Here is a 16,364-nt window from a genome sequence, read left to right on the forward strand (position 1 = left end):
TGGCTAGTGCGCGTGGGGCGCGGTGACCGGCCTGGCGCGACGGCGGAAGGCGCGCGGCGGGCGCGGTGACCGGCTGAGCGTGGCGGGTGGGCTTCTCTAGGGTGCGAGGTGTGCTATGGAGGGACTGCCTGCTGGCTGCTCTGCTTCTTCGCCTGAGCAGCTCCAATTGGATCTGATGCGAGGTGCATCGATCTGGATGCTGCGCTTCGCGATGTGGCTTTGGTCGCTGCGGTGGTGGTAGCCATGGTGGTGCTGCGGTGGTGGACGGCGGCTTCGGCCAGGGGGTGGTGCGTGTCTGGTCGCGGTGGATCGTGGGATCCCGCGGCCAGAATGAGGTCGGCCTCAGCAGGTGGTGGAGGGTAGGCGGCGGTCGGTGGTGGCAGGTGGTCGGTGCATCTTCGGGAGAAATCTTTGCTCTGGCCTTCTTTGGAGCCGGCGACGGCGGTGCCCGCGGGTGCCGTGATCTTTCTTGGAAGCGTCGTCGTGAAGGTGTGCTCCTCCTCCCCACGGCTTGGGCTTCGGAGGGAAACCTCAGATCCGTTGGATCGGGCGATGGAGGCGTCTTCGCGTCTTTCTCCTCCTTGGGGGCATCGTCTCGGAGCCGGCTACGACTGGGAGACTGGTGGATGGCGGCATCTTCGCCGTGTGGTTTGCTGAGGCGGGGCGCTGGTTTCTGTTTGGCAACGATGATGGCGTCGAGAGGAGCTCGGGTCGCGGCGTGGACTTCGATAGACGGTTCTTCCTGGCGTGTCCGAGGTGCTCTTAGGGCATGGTCGGCGCAAGTCCTGCATATTTCCCTGGTGAGGCTCGTCGTCAAAGTCGGAGTTGTCAGTTGCTTGCGCGTGTGGCCATCCGGTGGCATGTGCCGTCGTGGCTTCTATGCAGCTGTTTGCGGGTTGGCTTCAAGGTTGAAGCTCTACGGTGAAGTCGGAGTTGCTCGTTCAAGGCAACCGGTGATGACGATGACGCTTGCGGCTCCTCGGCGAGTGCCTTTCTTCTTTGCAGCTTTGTGTCCCATGTCGGTGGCCAGGTTGGCCGGTGGTGCCCATGTCATGTGGGTTGAGTTGTATCGGTTTTAGCCTGGTTTTCCGTCAATTAACCGGGCAATTCTCTTCTTCTTAATCAATGAAAATGGCAAATTCTTTTGCCTCCTTTCAAAAAAAAAAGATGAACAAAAATCAGAATCCACGCGGCACAGGTTAGCGGGTCCCTCTCTCTCAGGGCAGCCCTTCTTTTTATATATCACAAGAGTAAAGAGCTGCTCACACAGAGTGGCTCCCCATGTCAGGGAACACATATCAGAGACTAAAACATCCAACACTACTAGATCGGGCTCACACCTAACAGATTAGCATTTGTATCAATAGGTCGTGATGGCTACGCCGCACGACCAAGCTAAGGGTCCTGCTGCTCGCCCTTTACCGGCGTCTTGGTGCCGAAGACCGCCATCGCAGCAGCGGAGCTGCCGTTCTGGTCGCTCAGGCTTCTGGCCACCACCAGATCGCTCACCACGTCGAAGTTGAGCCTTCCGTTAACTTTCTTCCCGCTGCACAAATTGCAAGTGTTCTCATGATTTGCTTCTTGACAGTCGAACGAGGACAATTTCCAGACTCTGGTTTTTACCTGTTTAGGCGGGTGTTAATCGCATTCAGATCCTTGGAGGGGCTCTGAAATGCATGGGTGCTCTCCCCGACACACGCGTAATAGCTCTTGGAGCTCGGCGAAAGCAGGGTGTCCATCTGAAATGATCAATTTTATCAGTCAGCAACATTGATCAAGGACTAGTGCAACAATTTAGAGTCACACATGACCAGGATGATGCTAAATAAAGCATAGAAACTTCACAAAACTATTCACCTTTGACGATCGTAGCGGGGAGACATATACATTATGAGTGGCAGAAACTTTCTTTGGAGACATGTCAGGAAGGTTCGGAAACCTAGACAGCCGAGGAGATTCTGGAAATGAGGCTGCTGATGTGACAAAAAAACAAACACTTCAGAAAAATCATTTGCAAATCCAGCATTTGAACAATCTTGCTTATTTTCAGTTAATCGATGCATACCATCGCCACCACTTTTTGGCTCATTGTTTCTGTTTGGACTGGTACCAGGTCCAAGATCCACCAACAAAGGCTTGACGGTAGGAATAAATACTTCGTTGTAGAAAGTGATGATATCAACATGATCCTCTCCTATTTTCTGTCATGAAAACAGTTTATCAGATACTCCCTTCAGAATACCAGCCAATTGAAAACCGGGGAAAAAATCCCTTGAACAATTAAAACAATGTGAGGTTTTACCCCGCTGCGGCTCCTTGATGGCCAATTAACATAAACACTACGGAAAACCTGTGGCTTGCATTGAGACTGTTTTCTGTAGCTAAAAATAATCTCCTTGAAGGTAAGGGCTAGTTGAGATATCTGTGAAAAAAGATATATGAACAGTAAATTAATTGTAGCGAGCAAGACCTTTATCTGAAGGTTTTCCAAGGACAGTGATAAATTAAACATACCTTTGCAACTCCATATATGCAGCACAGTATGATCTGGTCAATGTGCCTGTTGAAAAAAAGAGCGGTTTGTTGGCTGATAATTTGCTGGACAAGGGAGTATACTCGCTCCAGAATTTGCTGACTAAGTTGCAATCTTTCACAGAGACATTTGATTCTAATGGCTGCAAGTTTTGTTATCTGCAGGGGGGCAAAAAGGGTACAGTATGATCAGCAAGCATTTTAGTGCATCACATTACATTGCATCAAAAACAAACACCCACCTTGCTCAAGAATACACCTATTCCTGTCTCTGCGCATGTTTCTCCTCCTGCTGCTGGATTAGGTCTTGTTGGGCTGCAATTAAGAACACAGAAGGCAAAGTTTCAGTTTAGCATCTCACCTCGCTAACCTGAAGAGTTCACACAGGCATCAGGAAGAAATGTCAAACCTTGCAAACGCCGACTGAAGAGGAGGTAGAAACTTTGATTTGATGGCATCCTTTACTGGTGATCTAAATGAGTTGTCCACCAGCACATTTCTCCTTTCAGTACATGCTCTTTTGGGCGATCTAACTTCATCTTTATCTACAGAAAATATCATTGACACACAGGAAGTTTAGTAACTTCATATACCAAGTGGGAAAGCCCTAAAAATGCTACTCAATTGGCAGCACAGATTCGAAAACATGATATAACAGGCATATGTTAGTGGTGACTTCCCAAAACTGCTACCTGGTTGCTTGTGAAATGGGAGAGGTGGAAGGCCACCCAGTGAAATATCATGATGCACCGCAATAGCATCAAGCGAAGGCATTGGTTCAGCCAGTAAACCTAGCCGGTTTATTTCTGCAGACAATGTAGGTCTAGCAACAATTAAGGAATTGTACATTGAGGAGCCTTTCTCCCATGCCATGCTTTCCAGAAGTCGCTCCTCAAGTGAATTCAAATGACGCTTCAACTCTCGCGGAAGTGAATCTTCATGTCTGACAAAGCTCTCTATGACTTTGCTCAAATCAAAAGCTGTTATGCCAGTTTTCTCCAGCACAGCTGGGAACATCATTGTGACTGTCTTGTGAGTGGCCAGAACTAACTCAGCAGAACAGGCAATCATACAACGATGGAATCGCTCATTAGACAGAAGTGACGTAAGATTGCTCCCACTCAAGATCTGTGACTCTGCTCTGCACATTGACTCCAGAACTCTATAGTACAGCTTAAGAGCTTCCATTTTCCTTTGCTCTGTCCAGATAGCATCCATCCCGCTTGTGTTTCGCAAACTAGTACACATACGCTCACCAAAAGAACTGCCTGTGAATATGGCTCCAAGTATAATGGCAGCTCTGCATGTGATGTCATCTGTTACATCCTTATCACATGCAGAGAAGAAGCGCAGCAACTCCCCAGAAGGTTTGGAAGGGAGAGGCGATATTGTACTTCGAAGCCACTTGGCAGTTGTCATGGCTGTGCTCACTGGGGTGAAAGGAGCCATCTTTGAGTTGCAGAAGCTATTTCCATTAGGTGACGGACAGAAACGTGGAGGAGACATTGGGGCTCGACTTGCTGTTGATTTGGTAGGTGAGGCCATAACATCATCATACTTTCTCTGCGAGATCACAGATAATTAGGTTAGTAAAGATCAAAGCTTTTGAGCTATGAAAGAATGTAGGATGGGCATAGGCTCATTAGTAATTACCTTTGTGCCCGGCAATTTAAGGGCACCTCCTGACAGACTTCCACTGCCAAGCAAACTGTCCTCATCATTAGCAAACATCCGTGCATCTAGTTCTCCCTTTGTATCAAGTCCATTCACATATTCCTTTTCCAGGACCTGCAAACTTGATTTCAATGAATCTTCCTCAAGAAAATTCTTGAAAAACGTCAAGCCCTCTGCATCAAAGAAAAAAGTAGCTGTGACATTGGCCAACAAAAAATTCATGAAAGACAAACATAGAGTCAAAACTTTAAGAACTTCTGTTTGCAGCCCAGACTCATACCTGGATCAATAAACGATAAACTGCCCTGCTGGCACTCTGAAACATCCGAGCATGGTTTCTTTTTTAAAATATCCTTTATGAGAATGTTTGTCTTCTGCAGTGCTTTGCTCAACTCATCTTCTGAGGTAAGATATCTTTCACAGAGGGATGCAATAAGATTGACTCCCTTATCTGACTTCTTAGCTGATTCAAATCAATATAAACAGCATCCATCAGTTTAAAGCTGTAACTGCCAATGGCTGTGTGCACCAATCGATGCAGAGGCTAGGGTTTAACCTCCTTTTCAGATAAAAAGGATGTAGCTGCCAAACAAGCTGAGCATGAAAATAGTCAAAACAAAGAGGGAATCATTACCAAAGCAGGACGAATCCTCGATGCTGAAGTTCCTTAACCGCACAGGGATATGAATAATAAGCACAGCCTGCAAGCAATAAGTATTCAGTGTTTACAAGTTAGACAAATATCATACAAGGACATTTTGTCTTGTTGCATATGAAGAGAAGATCAGGCGACACGTGTGAGATAGATCATAGTAGGGAGTCCTTACCAACACAGAAACCAACTCAGTTGTGGATGTTAAAAGATTCTTCACGGCGCTTGATGCTTGGTTTCTCAGAACTAAGAAGAGTAACCATCCAAAGTCATAATATTCAGAAGCTTGTTGCACATTTAGCTCTGAAGAATTATTTGCAGGTTTGCCATCGTTTAAGAGGAATAGCTCCTGGTATGCGCGCCTGTAATGCCTGAACAAGAGAAACATCGCTGCCGCTTGTCAAACACAATACTAGTTCATAAATGCTCAAGACCAGGAAAAAACTACAAAAAAGAGCGATGAGTGCAGCAGCAAATGAGCTAAGATTCAGTGAACAGAGTTGCCATGTGGGCATTTTAGGTTACATGCAGAGGAACTTACCGGCCTAGGGAGCATAAATGGACAAGATTGGCCTGCAGCTCCTGTAACTGAACACAAAACAAATAAATGGCATTAATCAGCAAGGGATGAACACATAATATGTGTTTCAGTTCTCAAACCAGGGGATAAGCCATTTGTGTGTGCATAATTAAATTACCTCAAGCCTCTTCTCCCAATCTGAACCATAGAGACCAGTCAGAATGAATCCAACCTTTATGCAGAACTGAGGCATCTCCTTGAAAAAATCAACAATCCTGCAGAGCATCCACAGAGATGAGAAACAGACTAGCTAAAGCAATTAACTGAGAACTTGGTTAGAAGAAAAACTGCAGTCTCACTTGAGATCGAATGCCCTCAAAATCTGGCGCAGCGTGATGCCACGGTCTTCCTTGGCCTTCCCTGCGTTGCCGAGCTTTGACACGCAGTAAAGGACACAAGCGCACCAGGACCTCTCAATCTCCTCGGGCTATTAAGCACAAGAAACACAAATTTTAGCTGCTGCTGTACATCAGAACATGACATGGTTTGCGGATGAAGACGCCGAGATTTACCGATCCACTGCCCAAGGATGACATGCTGGACAGGAGGATGATCTTGGTCTCCTTAAACAGCTGCATCGCCTGCCTCGTCGTGCTCTCGTCGAGCACTAGCTTCCTCTGTTCGCCGGCAAATAGAGTAGTTGGCAGGATTAGATAATGAACAAAAACTCAGACATGGAAATAGCCCACAAGATGGAAGCTTGTCGCCTGCCCTAAATCATGGTCAAAGATCAGGCGGAATAAACAACTTAATACGCTCTGCCTGCAGGTAAATGTCTATGGCTACGGATAAAACACACAAGTTCCAGTACAGGAGATAGTAGTACGGAGTACAAATTAACAGTAAAGGGTGATTTTTTCTAAGATTTGGAGGGGTTAACCACAGGTCACAGAAATTAGCCGCCAGAAAATCATTCGCCCCAAAAAGATGCCGCCAAGATAATCACGAAATAGCACCGCCGCCAGAGGATTTGAAAGCGGTAAGCGCAAAATCACACCGAACCCGCAGAAGAATCTGAAGGGGGGAGAAGACAATCTAATCCAAGGGGACGAGAGCGCAGAATCCCAAGGATCTGGAGCATGGGGGCAAAAAAGATGGCAAATTTCCCCCCAACCAATCGTACATGAAAAAGATAAGCGGGAATCGAATCCAGCATATAGAACGGGAGAAGATGGGGTCGAGACCGCGAAATTTGAGAATGGCGCAACGCCCGCCATGATTTCTTGTTGAATCTTGACGGAGACAATCTAATTTAAGCGGGGAAAGTAGGAACAGATCGGCACAAAGAACTGAACCCCTGGTCCGAGAAGGGGAAAGAAGGCAGGGGTGGATTGACTGGGCCCCGTACCTTGCAGACATCAGCGAAGCGCTCCTCCATTGCGGCGGCGGCGTTGTTGTTGGCGTTGGCGCCGCCGTTCATCCTCGCGGGGGCCGTGGACGTGGAGCACGCCGTGACCCCCGACCCCGACCTCGCGGGCTGCGGCGCGTCTGCTCCGTCCATACGCTGCCTCCCCCAGTAGGAGTATAACCTCCGGGGACGGACGAAATCTGGAGGCTATGGACTCCGGCGAGCGGCTGCGGCGAGGAGAGTAGGGTTGTTGCGGTGGGGCGGCGTGGCGGAGAAGGGTGTGGGAGGCAGGGCAGGGCAGGGGAAAATAGGTGGGAGTGCGCGCCAAAAGAGAGGATTTTTATGTCCGGTGCGGCGGCTGCGCGGTGGGCCCGCGCGGGGTTTTGGCGGGAGAGGCGCGACGGAGATGGCGGGAGATCTGCCCTGCCCTGGGCTGAGCGGGCCCTATACGGCGGTGACGATGTCGGGATCCGTGGCCACGTGCGGCTCGCGGCGGCAGAAACGTGTCCGGCTGGGTCTCAGTCTGGGACGGTGAGAGGCTTGCGATGCACGATACATACAGTTCCGTGCTCCTTCGGGGTTCAGTGCTGCCTACTGCACTTGTACCGATTCCACGGATGCCGTTGAATTACTACTAGTACGTACTCCCTCCTTCTCATCAAAAGATAAATATAAAGTAGTACCTCTTTCTCATCAAAATATATATATTTTATCTTTACTAGGAAAATGGCCCGTGCGATGCAGCGGGATAAAAATTTGATCAAAAGCTACACAGTGTCTTGGTTTCATGGCTCAAGGGCTTTTTAATCCCGGACGGAGGTAGTATTTGAGAGAATTGATCAAAAGACAATGGTAGCAAATAGCTAGGTGCCCATGGTTGCAACGATAGAAAGAATTGATGTGTATTTAAATTTAGCGAGAGTCCCTTGTCCATCAACATCTTGGTTCTAGGTTCTGCACAGGTTCTATGTCCATTCCAAGGGCGATACGCATAACCTGTAATCCCATTTTAATTACAGTTGACACCACCATAATATCTCTATGACCATCGCTAGGCGCTATTCGGAAGTAGAGAGGAAAAAAAGAAAAACAAGGTCAACATTTGTCTAATCGGTATGCGTGTAGCCGTTATTCGTTATCTATCTCACACACTTGTCGTTCCACATCTATCCTCGTGCGTCTCGTTGCTGCAGCTGGCTCGCCGACACCGAAGATCACTGCTACAACCCATGTCGCAGCCGGCTCGCGGTCAGCCACCACTGGCATAATAATTTGCTGAGACTTGGGAGTCTAGACTTTAATTATTGCCGGATGATAATCGGTTTTATGTCGGTTTTATCTTCTCAGGAGCAAGCAAAGTATAGTTTATACTCAATATTTTGACATTCAACATGTATGTACTACAATTTCAAAAGGGCAATAATACCCGATAATACCCAATGCATTGCCCTTCACGAATTATCTTGGTCTGTTCTCATCGATGATCTGCTAGCAACCCCTTTTTAATTCGGTGCCTAGGTACTATTTTATTCGGCATTGGTGGTTAAAACATTCAGTACCGGCGCATAAAATACAGTATTTTGAAGGAAAAGAAAACTTGTGTATATTCAAGTTGCTAATTCACATGAACAGCCACGCGGCGAGAAGAGTTCGCGTGTGGTTGGGTATAGGATAGAAAGAAACTACTGGACCAGTAGGCTTAGGCGGTGGTGTGGGACCCAGTGGACGCCATGTGTAACTCGCGTGAGATCTCTCGCCTGCTCGACCGCCATGGAGCCACCGGATCGATCGCTTAGTCTTATCTCTAGACTCAGCATTGCAGCCCCTCTCTCGTTCCTATCCCATTTATTTTCCCCTTCGCTAATTAGCCCCTTCCCAACTCCAGCAGCCAGCCTCACCGTGCCTGGAGAGGAGCTCTCCTCTGTGCCATGATCCACCTGAAGCAGGGCAAGCCCAGGTGCCGCCCCTCTCCTCCTTTCTCTAACTTTTCCCTTCTTCTTCTTCTCTCTCTAATCTTTGTTTTCTCCAGAGAAGGGAGTCACCATGGAACCCGTAGCACCCCCGCCGCCCTGGAGCTTCGCCCCGCCTCCGCCTGTCTCTCCGCCAGGCTCGTGTTCCTCCGCCTCGATTCGTCCACCCCGCCGCTGGATCCACGTCAGAGCAGATGGATCCGCCTCCTCTCGCCTGGCCTGCCGCGGGAGCTCGCCCACGAAGCCGGCATTCATCTCCTACTCATCAGGCTGCCTTGGAGCTCCCCCTGCCTCCGGCCGCCTCTCCGTCCATGGGAGCTCGCTCGCGAAGCCGTGTTCATATCCTACTCATCAGGCTGTTGGGTGCTCGCTACCTCGGCTGGTTCGCACGCACCGCACAAGGACAGGTGCCGGCACCGGAGCAGCAGAAACGCAGGCGTCCCACCGCGACGGCGCAGGGGGGTTGCAGCAACTGGTCCAGCGTGGCGCGGAGGCCGGCGGGCGACGACCTCATGGCTCTTGGTGACGCTTAGCCATGCCTGGCCCACTGCCGGAGCCTCTCCTCCAGTTCGCCGTTGCGGTAGCGCCCGCACTCCAGTTCAGCCACTACCGCCTGAAGCCGCCCCGTCGCAGCACGCTCCACCGCAGCCAACACCACCGCCACGCCGCGACGCCTCACCCTAAGAGAGCACGCCGGCCGCCTTATCCTCCTCTGCCGTGACGCCTCGGTCCGCCGCGTTCTACAACGCCCGCCGCGACGCCTCACCCCATTCCTGGGCTCACGCGGTGCGGATGCCCTCCGCGACACATTCCCCTGCCTTGGCTTATGCAGCGTCGACGCCGGCGGCAAGCGGCGGGGCGTGCCGGGCGGTACAATAGAGGCAGGCAATGGATAAGTGGTGGAGGTGGCCGGTGGTGGCAGGGTTTTTTTGCAAAAAAAAAAAACGAAACGTTTTCCATCATTACCACACATTACATGTAGGACTGTGGGTTAATTTATCGGAAACGGGAGAACTTGTTTGCAAAAAGCCTGACAGCAATCGTTGGTTTATTATTAGGGAAAGATTTTTATCTTTCCTCCCTAATTTTCGTCCGTCATAATGATAATTTTCGTCTGTCCGTCGTTACCATATAATAATTTTCGTCCGTCACGCATTACAGGCCATCTAAATTTTTCTTCGCCATCATTGTGGCCCAATTTAGCCGGCCCCGTTGTGGCCCAACTCAGACGGCCCATCTGATGTGTGACAAGCGCAAAACTTTACAGGCCACGACCAGTTGAGCTAGAGTTTGCTTTATGTCTTGGGCAAGGATTCTATAATTATGAAACTGTCCCATCTAGACTACTTATACCTGAAACTGGCGATGATTTCTATCCAGGTGATAAGATAACGGGCATAATTGATTTGGAGTTTTCGTGTACGTGCGTGCTTGTGTGTTCGGGGCAGCCACAAAGATCAATCAGCCCGAGGTTTGTTGTGTATATGTAGTGTACATGTAGAACCGGGTCATTTAGGAGATTGTGTACTCTCCAGTATTGTCATTGCTTAGTCGCTGTCCATTTTCATACACGATTATAGATACGGTAGGGTGGGTGCACCACTGCACGCCGTTGACCTCGACAAGTAGTTGGTCGTTAGGAGGAGGGCTCCAAGAAGCACCGGCCAAGCTTTGTCTAATTAACTACAAATGGTGGTGTTCTTCTAATCTAGAAGACCACAATACTAAAATATTGTTGGTGCAATGGAATTTCAGCTTGAGTTTCATAGGCAAAGTGTTTGTGTTGACTAACTGAATTTGTTAGTTTTTTTATGGGTGAATTTATGTTTTCATCAATACAAGGGAATTTGTATGTACGAAACAACCAGGCTTGCTGTGCATAGTTCATGTTTTCAAACATACTATCCACTTCTTCAACCTGCTATCGGAGGTATCATTTACTTTATTTTCTCTAGGGCTTTTCATGTGAATGCTGCTATGTCCCTTGATTCGTATTCAATTTTTTTCTGGGTTAACTCTGCTACAAGCTTGCCCTCCAAACAAATGATGCATATGAATCAATGAGAAGGAGAAATACGCTATGCTCACAACTTCACTATTCAGGTATATTATCTCCTCTCGATTATTTCACTAGCAATTGACAATAGAAGAAAGAGATATTTCAGTTTGGTGCGCACAATCAGCGACGAAGTACTAAAATATCAATGACCCATTGCAACGCACGGCCCCTTTTGCTAGTAAATATAAAGTGCGCTTCACTTTTTCTGGTATTGACCGTATGACTTTGACCACGATTTTTACTTATTGTATGTCTACAAAACTAGCATATAGACATATGAAATATAATTGTTTTGCATGACAAATGCGACGATGCAATTTACAAATGTTTTTTTGTTGAGAATCAACAATTTAGAGATGTTCAATCCGTGCATTTTTTTACTGTTTAATGCTCAAAGGCATGCATCAAAGAACGTGCAAAATCAAACGCGTCTTATATTTTAGAAGGAGTGAGTATAACATAATAATAGCATGTACTAGTGTGTCGTTATTTCTTTTAACAACTTTACCACATACACGAGTGTGAAATTAATGTGTTCATCCAAATGTCCATAAATGCGATGGGGCAACATCCAAACGGCTCAGTCGTTCACGGCCATAATGCTGTACTACAACATTCAAATGTTGCGCCTGCCCGTGGCATAGAGGTGCACGTCAAAGTCTACAAAAAACATATCAATAAAAACTGCTCAATGTGTTTGCTTTTCTCTAGTAACGGGATTAATTACAATGTGCTTTCTCTCTTAAAGTTCAATTTGGTAGCGTGCAGCATGAGCAACGGAACAACATACTGCCTTTCATCAAATTTATTGAGTCCACTAGTGAAGCTTGAAGCTCATTGATTGGCATGTTGAGCAAGCCGAATAGAAGGAAACAACATGTAGGCTAATGTTTCAAGGTCCATGAATAAAAAATTGTTTGTTTATCCTTTCTTCTTTATTGGTTAACTAAAGCTTATTTGCTTAGCCATCCTGGTATGGACCCAAGCCTCTTCTCCTTTGCAGCAATCGTTTTTTCCTCAATGAAATGTTTGTTTCACTTATGCCTGATGTGGTGGGTAATTCATGCCAACTATAGAGGTAGTTTCAATGATATATGCATGGACAGACAAAAAGAACGAAGAAAAGTACATGTCATTATTATCTGTTATAGAAGCACAGTGAAGACATATCAACATTGTTCATTTTCAACCTCCTCATCTCTTGCATCCTCACACCCGTCTTCAACCAACCACAGGCCTCAACCACCCACGTCCAAGAGACGCTACCACGCACCACCTCATTGTCTCGCCCTTCCATTAACCTTCCTCACCATCGTTGTTGGCTACTACCCTGGCCATCAACATAACCCCATGATTTGCAGGAACCCCGGTGGGCCCTGCATCCTTGACCCTCCCCTCCCTTCTCTCCTCATCTCTCTCACCTCCACCTTGGCTCTTGCACGTCGCTGCCGATCGCAATATTGTTCTCCGGCTCTGGCAAGTTTCCGGCTCCGCCTTAGCGCGACCGACGCTCTTTGCTGCCACTTCTCACGTCACCTTAGACTGAAAAAAACACCACGCATCTAAGATTTACTAAAACCGTAAGTTAAGAGCATCTACAGTCGGACTTGGCAAATCCGGCCCCTATATATCCGCGGACGCATCCGAACAGGCCCTCGTATCCCGTGCCCGACATCCACGTATCTCATATCCGGACTCCCAAATTCATGCACGTCCATCATACATGCAAGCATCGCACGTAAATAACAAATGTTGATACCGAAAATACATAGCATTTACATAAATTTTATTTTAAGTGCACAATTCAAGCATCAACTCTTTGGTTCCAGTGCAGGTCCGCATATACTCCACAAGACCACTGAGTAGCTGCGCGTGCACATGATGATCTCGAAGATTCGGATGCATCTGTAGAAAGTTCATAAGCTTAGCCACACCTTGATCTTTCAGGATTTGAACTTGTTCTTCAGGCGCTTCAAAGACATTGGTTTGGGCAACACCATCATCCTCATCCTTGATAATCATATTGTGAAAAATAACACAAAATGTCATGAACTGCCACAAAAGTTTTTGATTTCCACATCATTGCAGCTCCACGAACAAATCCCAATGAGCTTTAAGCACTCCGAATGCCCTCTCCACATCCTTCCTAGCTGCTTCACGGATTGTTGCAAAGCGGCTTTGTTTCTTGCCCTGTGGTTCGGATATGGTCTTCACAAACGCCGCCCACTGAGAATAGATGACATCAGCAAGATAGTATCTCATGTTGTAGTCACAACCGTTGACGGTGTGGTTGCACGTCAGCGATTCCCCATTACAAAGCCTCCTGAACATCGAAGATCACTGAAGCACGTTAATGTCGTTGTGGGAACCTGACATTCCAAAGAAAGCATGTCAAATATGTAAGTCATGTGATGCCACTGCTTCTAGTGTGATGGTGGCATCTTTGGTGTGTCCTTGATACATTCCTCACAAACCTTTGGCGCAGTTCTTCCATTGACAATGCATGCAATCAATTGGTCTGAGCATTTCTGGAAACCCTTTGGCCTCTCCAATTGTTGGGAAACGTAGAATGCAATTTCAAAAAAAATCCTACGCTCATGCAAGATCTATCTAGGAGATGCATAGCAATGAGAGGGGGATAGTGTGTCCACGTACCCTCGTAGACCGAAAGCGGAAGCGTTTGACAACGCGGTTAATGTAGTCGAACTTCTTCTTGTTCCGACCGATCAAGTACCGAACGTACGACACCTCCGAGTTCTGCACACGTTCAGCTCGATGACGTCCCTCGAACTCTTGATCCAGCAAAGTGCTGAGGGAGAGTTCTGTCAGCACGACGGCATGGTGACGGTGATGGTGAATTGATCCACGCAGGGCTTCGCCTAAGCACTACATGAATATGATCGGGGGCATAAACTGTGGAGGGGGCCGCCGCACACGCCTAACAATGTTTGTTGTGTGTTCTAGGCACCCCCTCCCCACGTATATATAGGTGGGAGGGGGAGGGGGACAACCATGGGGCGCCCCAAGTAGGAGGAATCCTACTTGGGGGCCTTGTCAAATTCGGCCCCCTTACCATCTTTTCCGAAGAGGGAAGGAAAGGGGAGAGGGGAGGGAAGGAAGGGGGAGGCCGAATTGCCTCCCCTTCCTTCTCTCTTCCCCTTTTCCTTTCCCCTTCCTATTCGGCTAGCAAGGGGGCGCAGCAGCCCATGCTGGCTTCTGTGTTTCCCCTCTTAGCCCAATAGGCTCAAATCTTTGCCGGGGGGGTGCCCGGAACCCCTTCCGGTGACCCAATATGTACCCGGTACCCCCGGAACACTTCCGGTGTCCGAATATCATTGTCCTATATATGAATCTTTACCTCTCGACCATTTCGATACCCCTCGTCATGTCCGTGATCTCATCCGAGACTCCGAACAACATTTGGTCACCAAATCACATAACTCATATAATACAAAATAGTCATCGAACGTTAAGTGTGCGGACCCTACGGGTTCAAGAACTATGTAGGCATGAGCGAGACACCTATCCGGTCAATAACCAACAGCCGAACCTGGATGCTCATATTGGTTCCCGCATATTCTACGAAGATCTTTATCGGTCGTACAGTAATGACAACATATGTTGTTCCCTTTGTCATCGGTATGTTACTTGCCCGAGATTCGATCGTCAGTATCTTCATACCTAGTTCAATCTCGTTACAGGCAAGTCTCTTTACTCGTTCCATAATGCATCATCCCACAACTAACTCATTAGTCACATTGCTTGCAAGGCTTACTATGATGTGCATTACCGAGAGGGCCCAGAGATACCTCTCCGATACTTGGAGTGACAAATCCTAATCTTGATCTATGCCAACCCAACAAACACCTTCGGAGATACATGTAGAGCATTTTTATAATCACCCAGTTACATTTTGTGACGTTTGATAACACACAAGATATTCCTCCAGTATCCGGGAGTTGCATAATCTCATAGTAGAAGGAATATGTATTTGACATGAAGAAAGCAATAGCAATAAAACTGAACGATCAATATGCTAAGTTAACGGATGGGTCTTGTCCATCACATCATTCTCCTAATGATGTGATCCCGTTCATCAAATGACAACACATGTCCATGGTTACGAAACTTAACCATCTTTGATTAATGAGCTAGTCTAGTAGAGACTTGATGACCCACAAGTATAGGGGATCTATCGTAGTCCTTTCGATAAGTATGAGTGTCGAACCCAACGAGGAGTAGAAGGATATGATAAGCGGTTTTCAGCAAGGTATTCTCTGCAAGTATTGAAATAAGTGGTAACAGATAGTTTTGTGATATGATAAATTGTAACAAGCAACAAGTAACAGAAGTAAATAAAGTGCAACAAGATGGCCCAATCCTTTTGTAGCAAAGGACAAGCCGGAACAAACTCTTATAATAGGAAAAGCGCTCCCAAGGACACATGGAATATCGTCAAGCTAGTTTTCATCACGTTCATATGATTCGCGTTCGATACTTTGATAATTTGATATGTGGGTGGACCGGTGCTTGGGTGATGTTCTTACTTGAACAAGCATCCCACTTATGATTAACCTCTATTGCAAGCATCCGCAACTACAACAAAAGTATTAAGGTAAACCTAACCATAGCATGAAACATATGGATCCAAATCAGCCCCTTACAAAGCAACACATAAAGTAGGGTTTAAGCTTCTGTCACTCTAGCAACCCATCATCTACTTATTACTTCCCAATGCCTTCCTCTAGGCCCAAATAATGGTGAAGTGTTATGTAGTCGACGTTCACATAACACCACTAGAGGCTAGACAACATACATCTTATCAAAATATCAAACGAATACCAAATTCACATGACTACTCATAGCAAGACTTCTCCCTTGTCCTCAGGAACGAACGTAATTACTCACAAAGCATATTCATGTTCATAATCAGAGGGGTAATAATATGCATATAGGATCTGAACATATGATCTTCCACCAATTAAACCAATTAGCATCAACTACAAGGAGTAATCAACACTACTAGCAACCTACTAGCACCAATCCCGGACTTTGAGACAAGAATTGGATACAAGAGATGAACTAGGGTTTGGAGATGAGATGGTGCTGGTGAAGATGTTGATGGAGATTGCCCTCTCCCGATGAGAGGAGCGTTGGTGATGATGATGGTGATGATTTCCCCCTCCGGGAGGGAAGTATCCCCGACAGAACAGCTCTGCCGGAGCTCTAGATTGGATCCGCCAAGGTTCCGCCTCGTGGCGGCGGAGTCTCGTCCCGAAAAGTTCCTTCTTATTCTTTTCTCATCGAAAGACCTCATAGGAGAAGATGGGCATCAGAGAGCCACCAGGGGGCCCACGAGGTAGGGGGGCGCGCCCTAGGGGGGCGCCCCCACCCTCGTGAGCAGGGTGTGGGCCCCTTGGCCTTCATCTTTGGCGTGGATTTTTCTTTATTTCTTTTAAGACATTCCGTGGAGTTTCAGGACTTTTGGAGTTGCGCATAATAGGTCTCTAATATTTGCTCCTTTTCCAGACCAGAATTCCAGCTGCCGA

At 47.4% G+C, this 16,364-nt stretch overlaps 1 protein-coding gene across 2 annotated transcripts; it reads right to left on the reverse strand.

Annotated features, from left to right (window-relative positions):
* Positions 1–1,197: 1,197 nt before the first annotated feature.
* On the reverse strand, positions 1,198–7,107 carry LOC123152064 (retinoblastoma-related protein 1). 2 transcript variants are annotated; one of them, XM_044571673.1, is made up of 18 exons: positions 6,787–7,107; positions 5,951–6,055; positions 5,738–5,865; positions 5,557–5,653; positions 5,400–5,446; positions 5,034–5,229; positions 4,841–4,907; positions 4,487–4,669; positions 4,186–4,379; positions 3,225–4,095; positions 2,942–3,077; positions 2,775–2,847; positions 2,515–2,691; positions 2,303–2,422; positions 2,066–2,201; positions 1,858–1,970; positions 1,624–1,739; positions 1,198–1,546 (listed from the first exon to the last, which is right to left on the reverse strand). In XM_044571673.1, exons 1-18 carry the CDS (start codon positions 6,937–6,939, stop codon positions 1,396–1,398), a joined length of 3,063 nt encoding a protein of 1,020 aa, XP_044427608.1. In that variant the 5' UTR covers positions 6,940–7,107; the 3' UTR covers positions 1,198–1,395. The 2 variants fall into 2 exon arrangements, with proteins under 2 accessions (XP_044427608.1, XP_044427607.1); XM_044571672.1 differs by having other exon boundaries at positions 1,858–1,973; positions 6,787–7,106.
* Positions 7,108–16,364: the final 9,257 nt, after the last annotated feature.

This window comes from Triticum aestivum, chromosome 7A (assembly GCF_018294505.1).
Source record: "Triticum aestivum cultivar Chinese Spring chromosome 7A, IWGSC CS RefSeq v2.1, whole genome shotgun sequence".
NCBI classification, from domain to species: Eukaryota; Viridiplantae; Streptophyta; class Magnoliopsida; order Poales; family Poaceae; genus Triticum; species Triticum aestivum.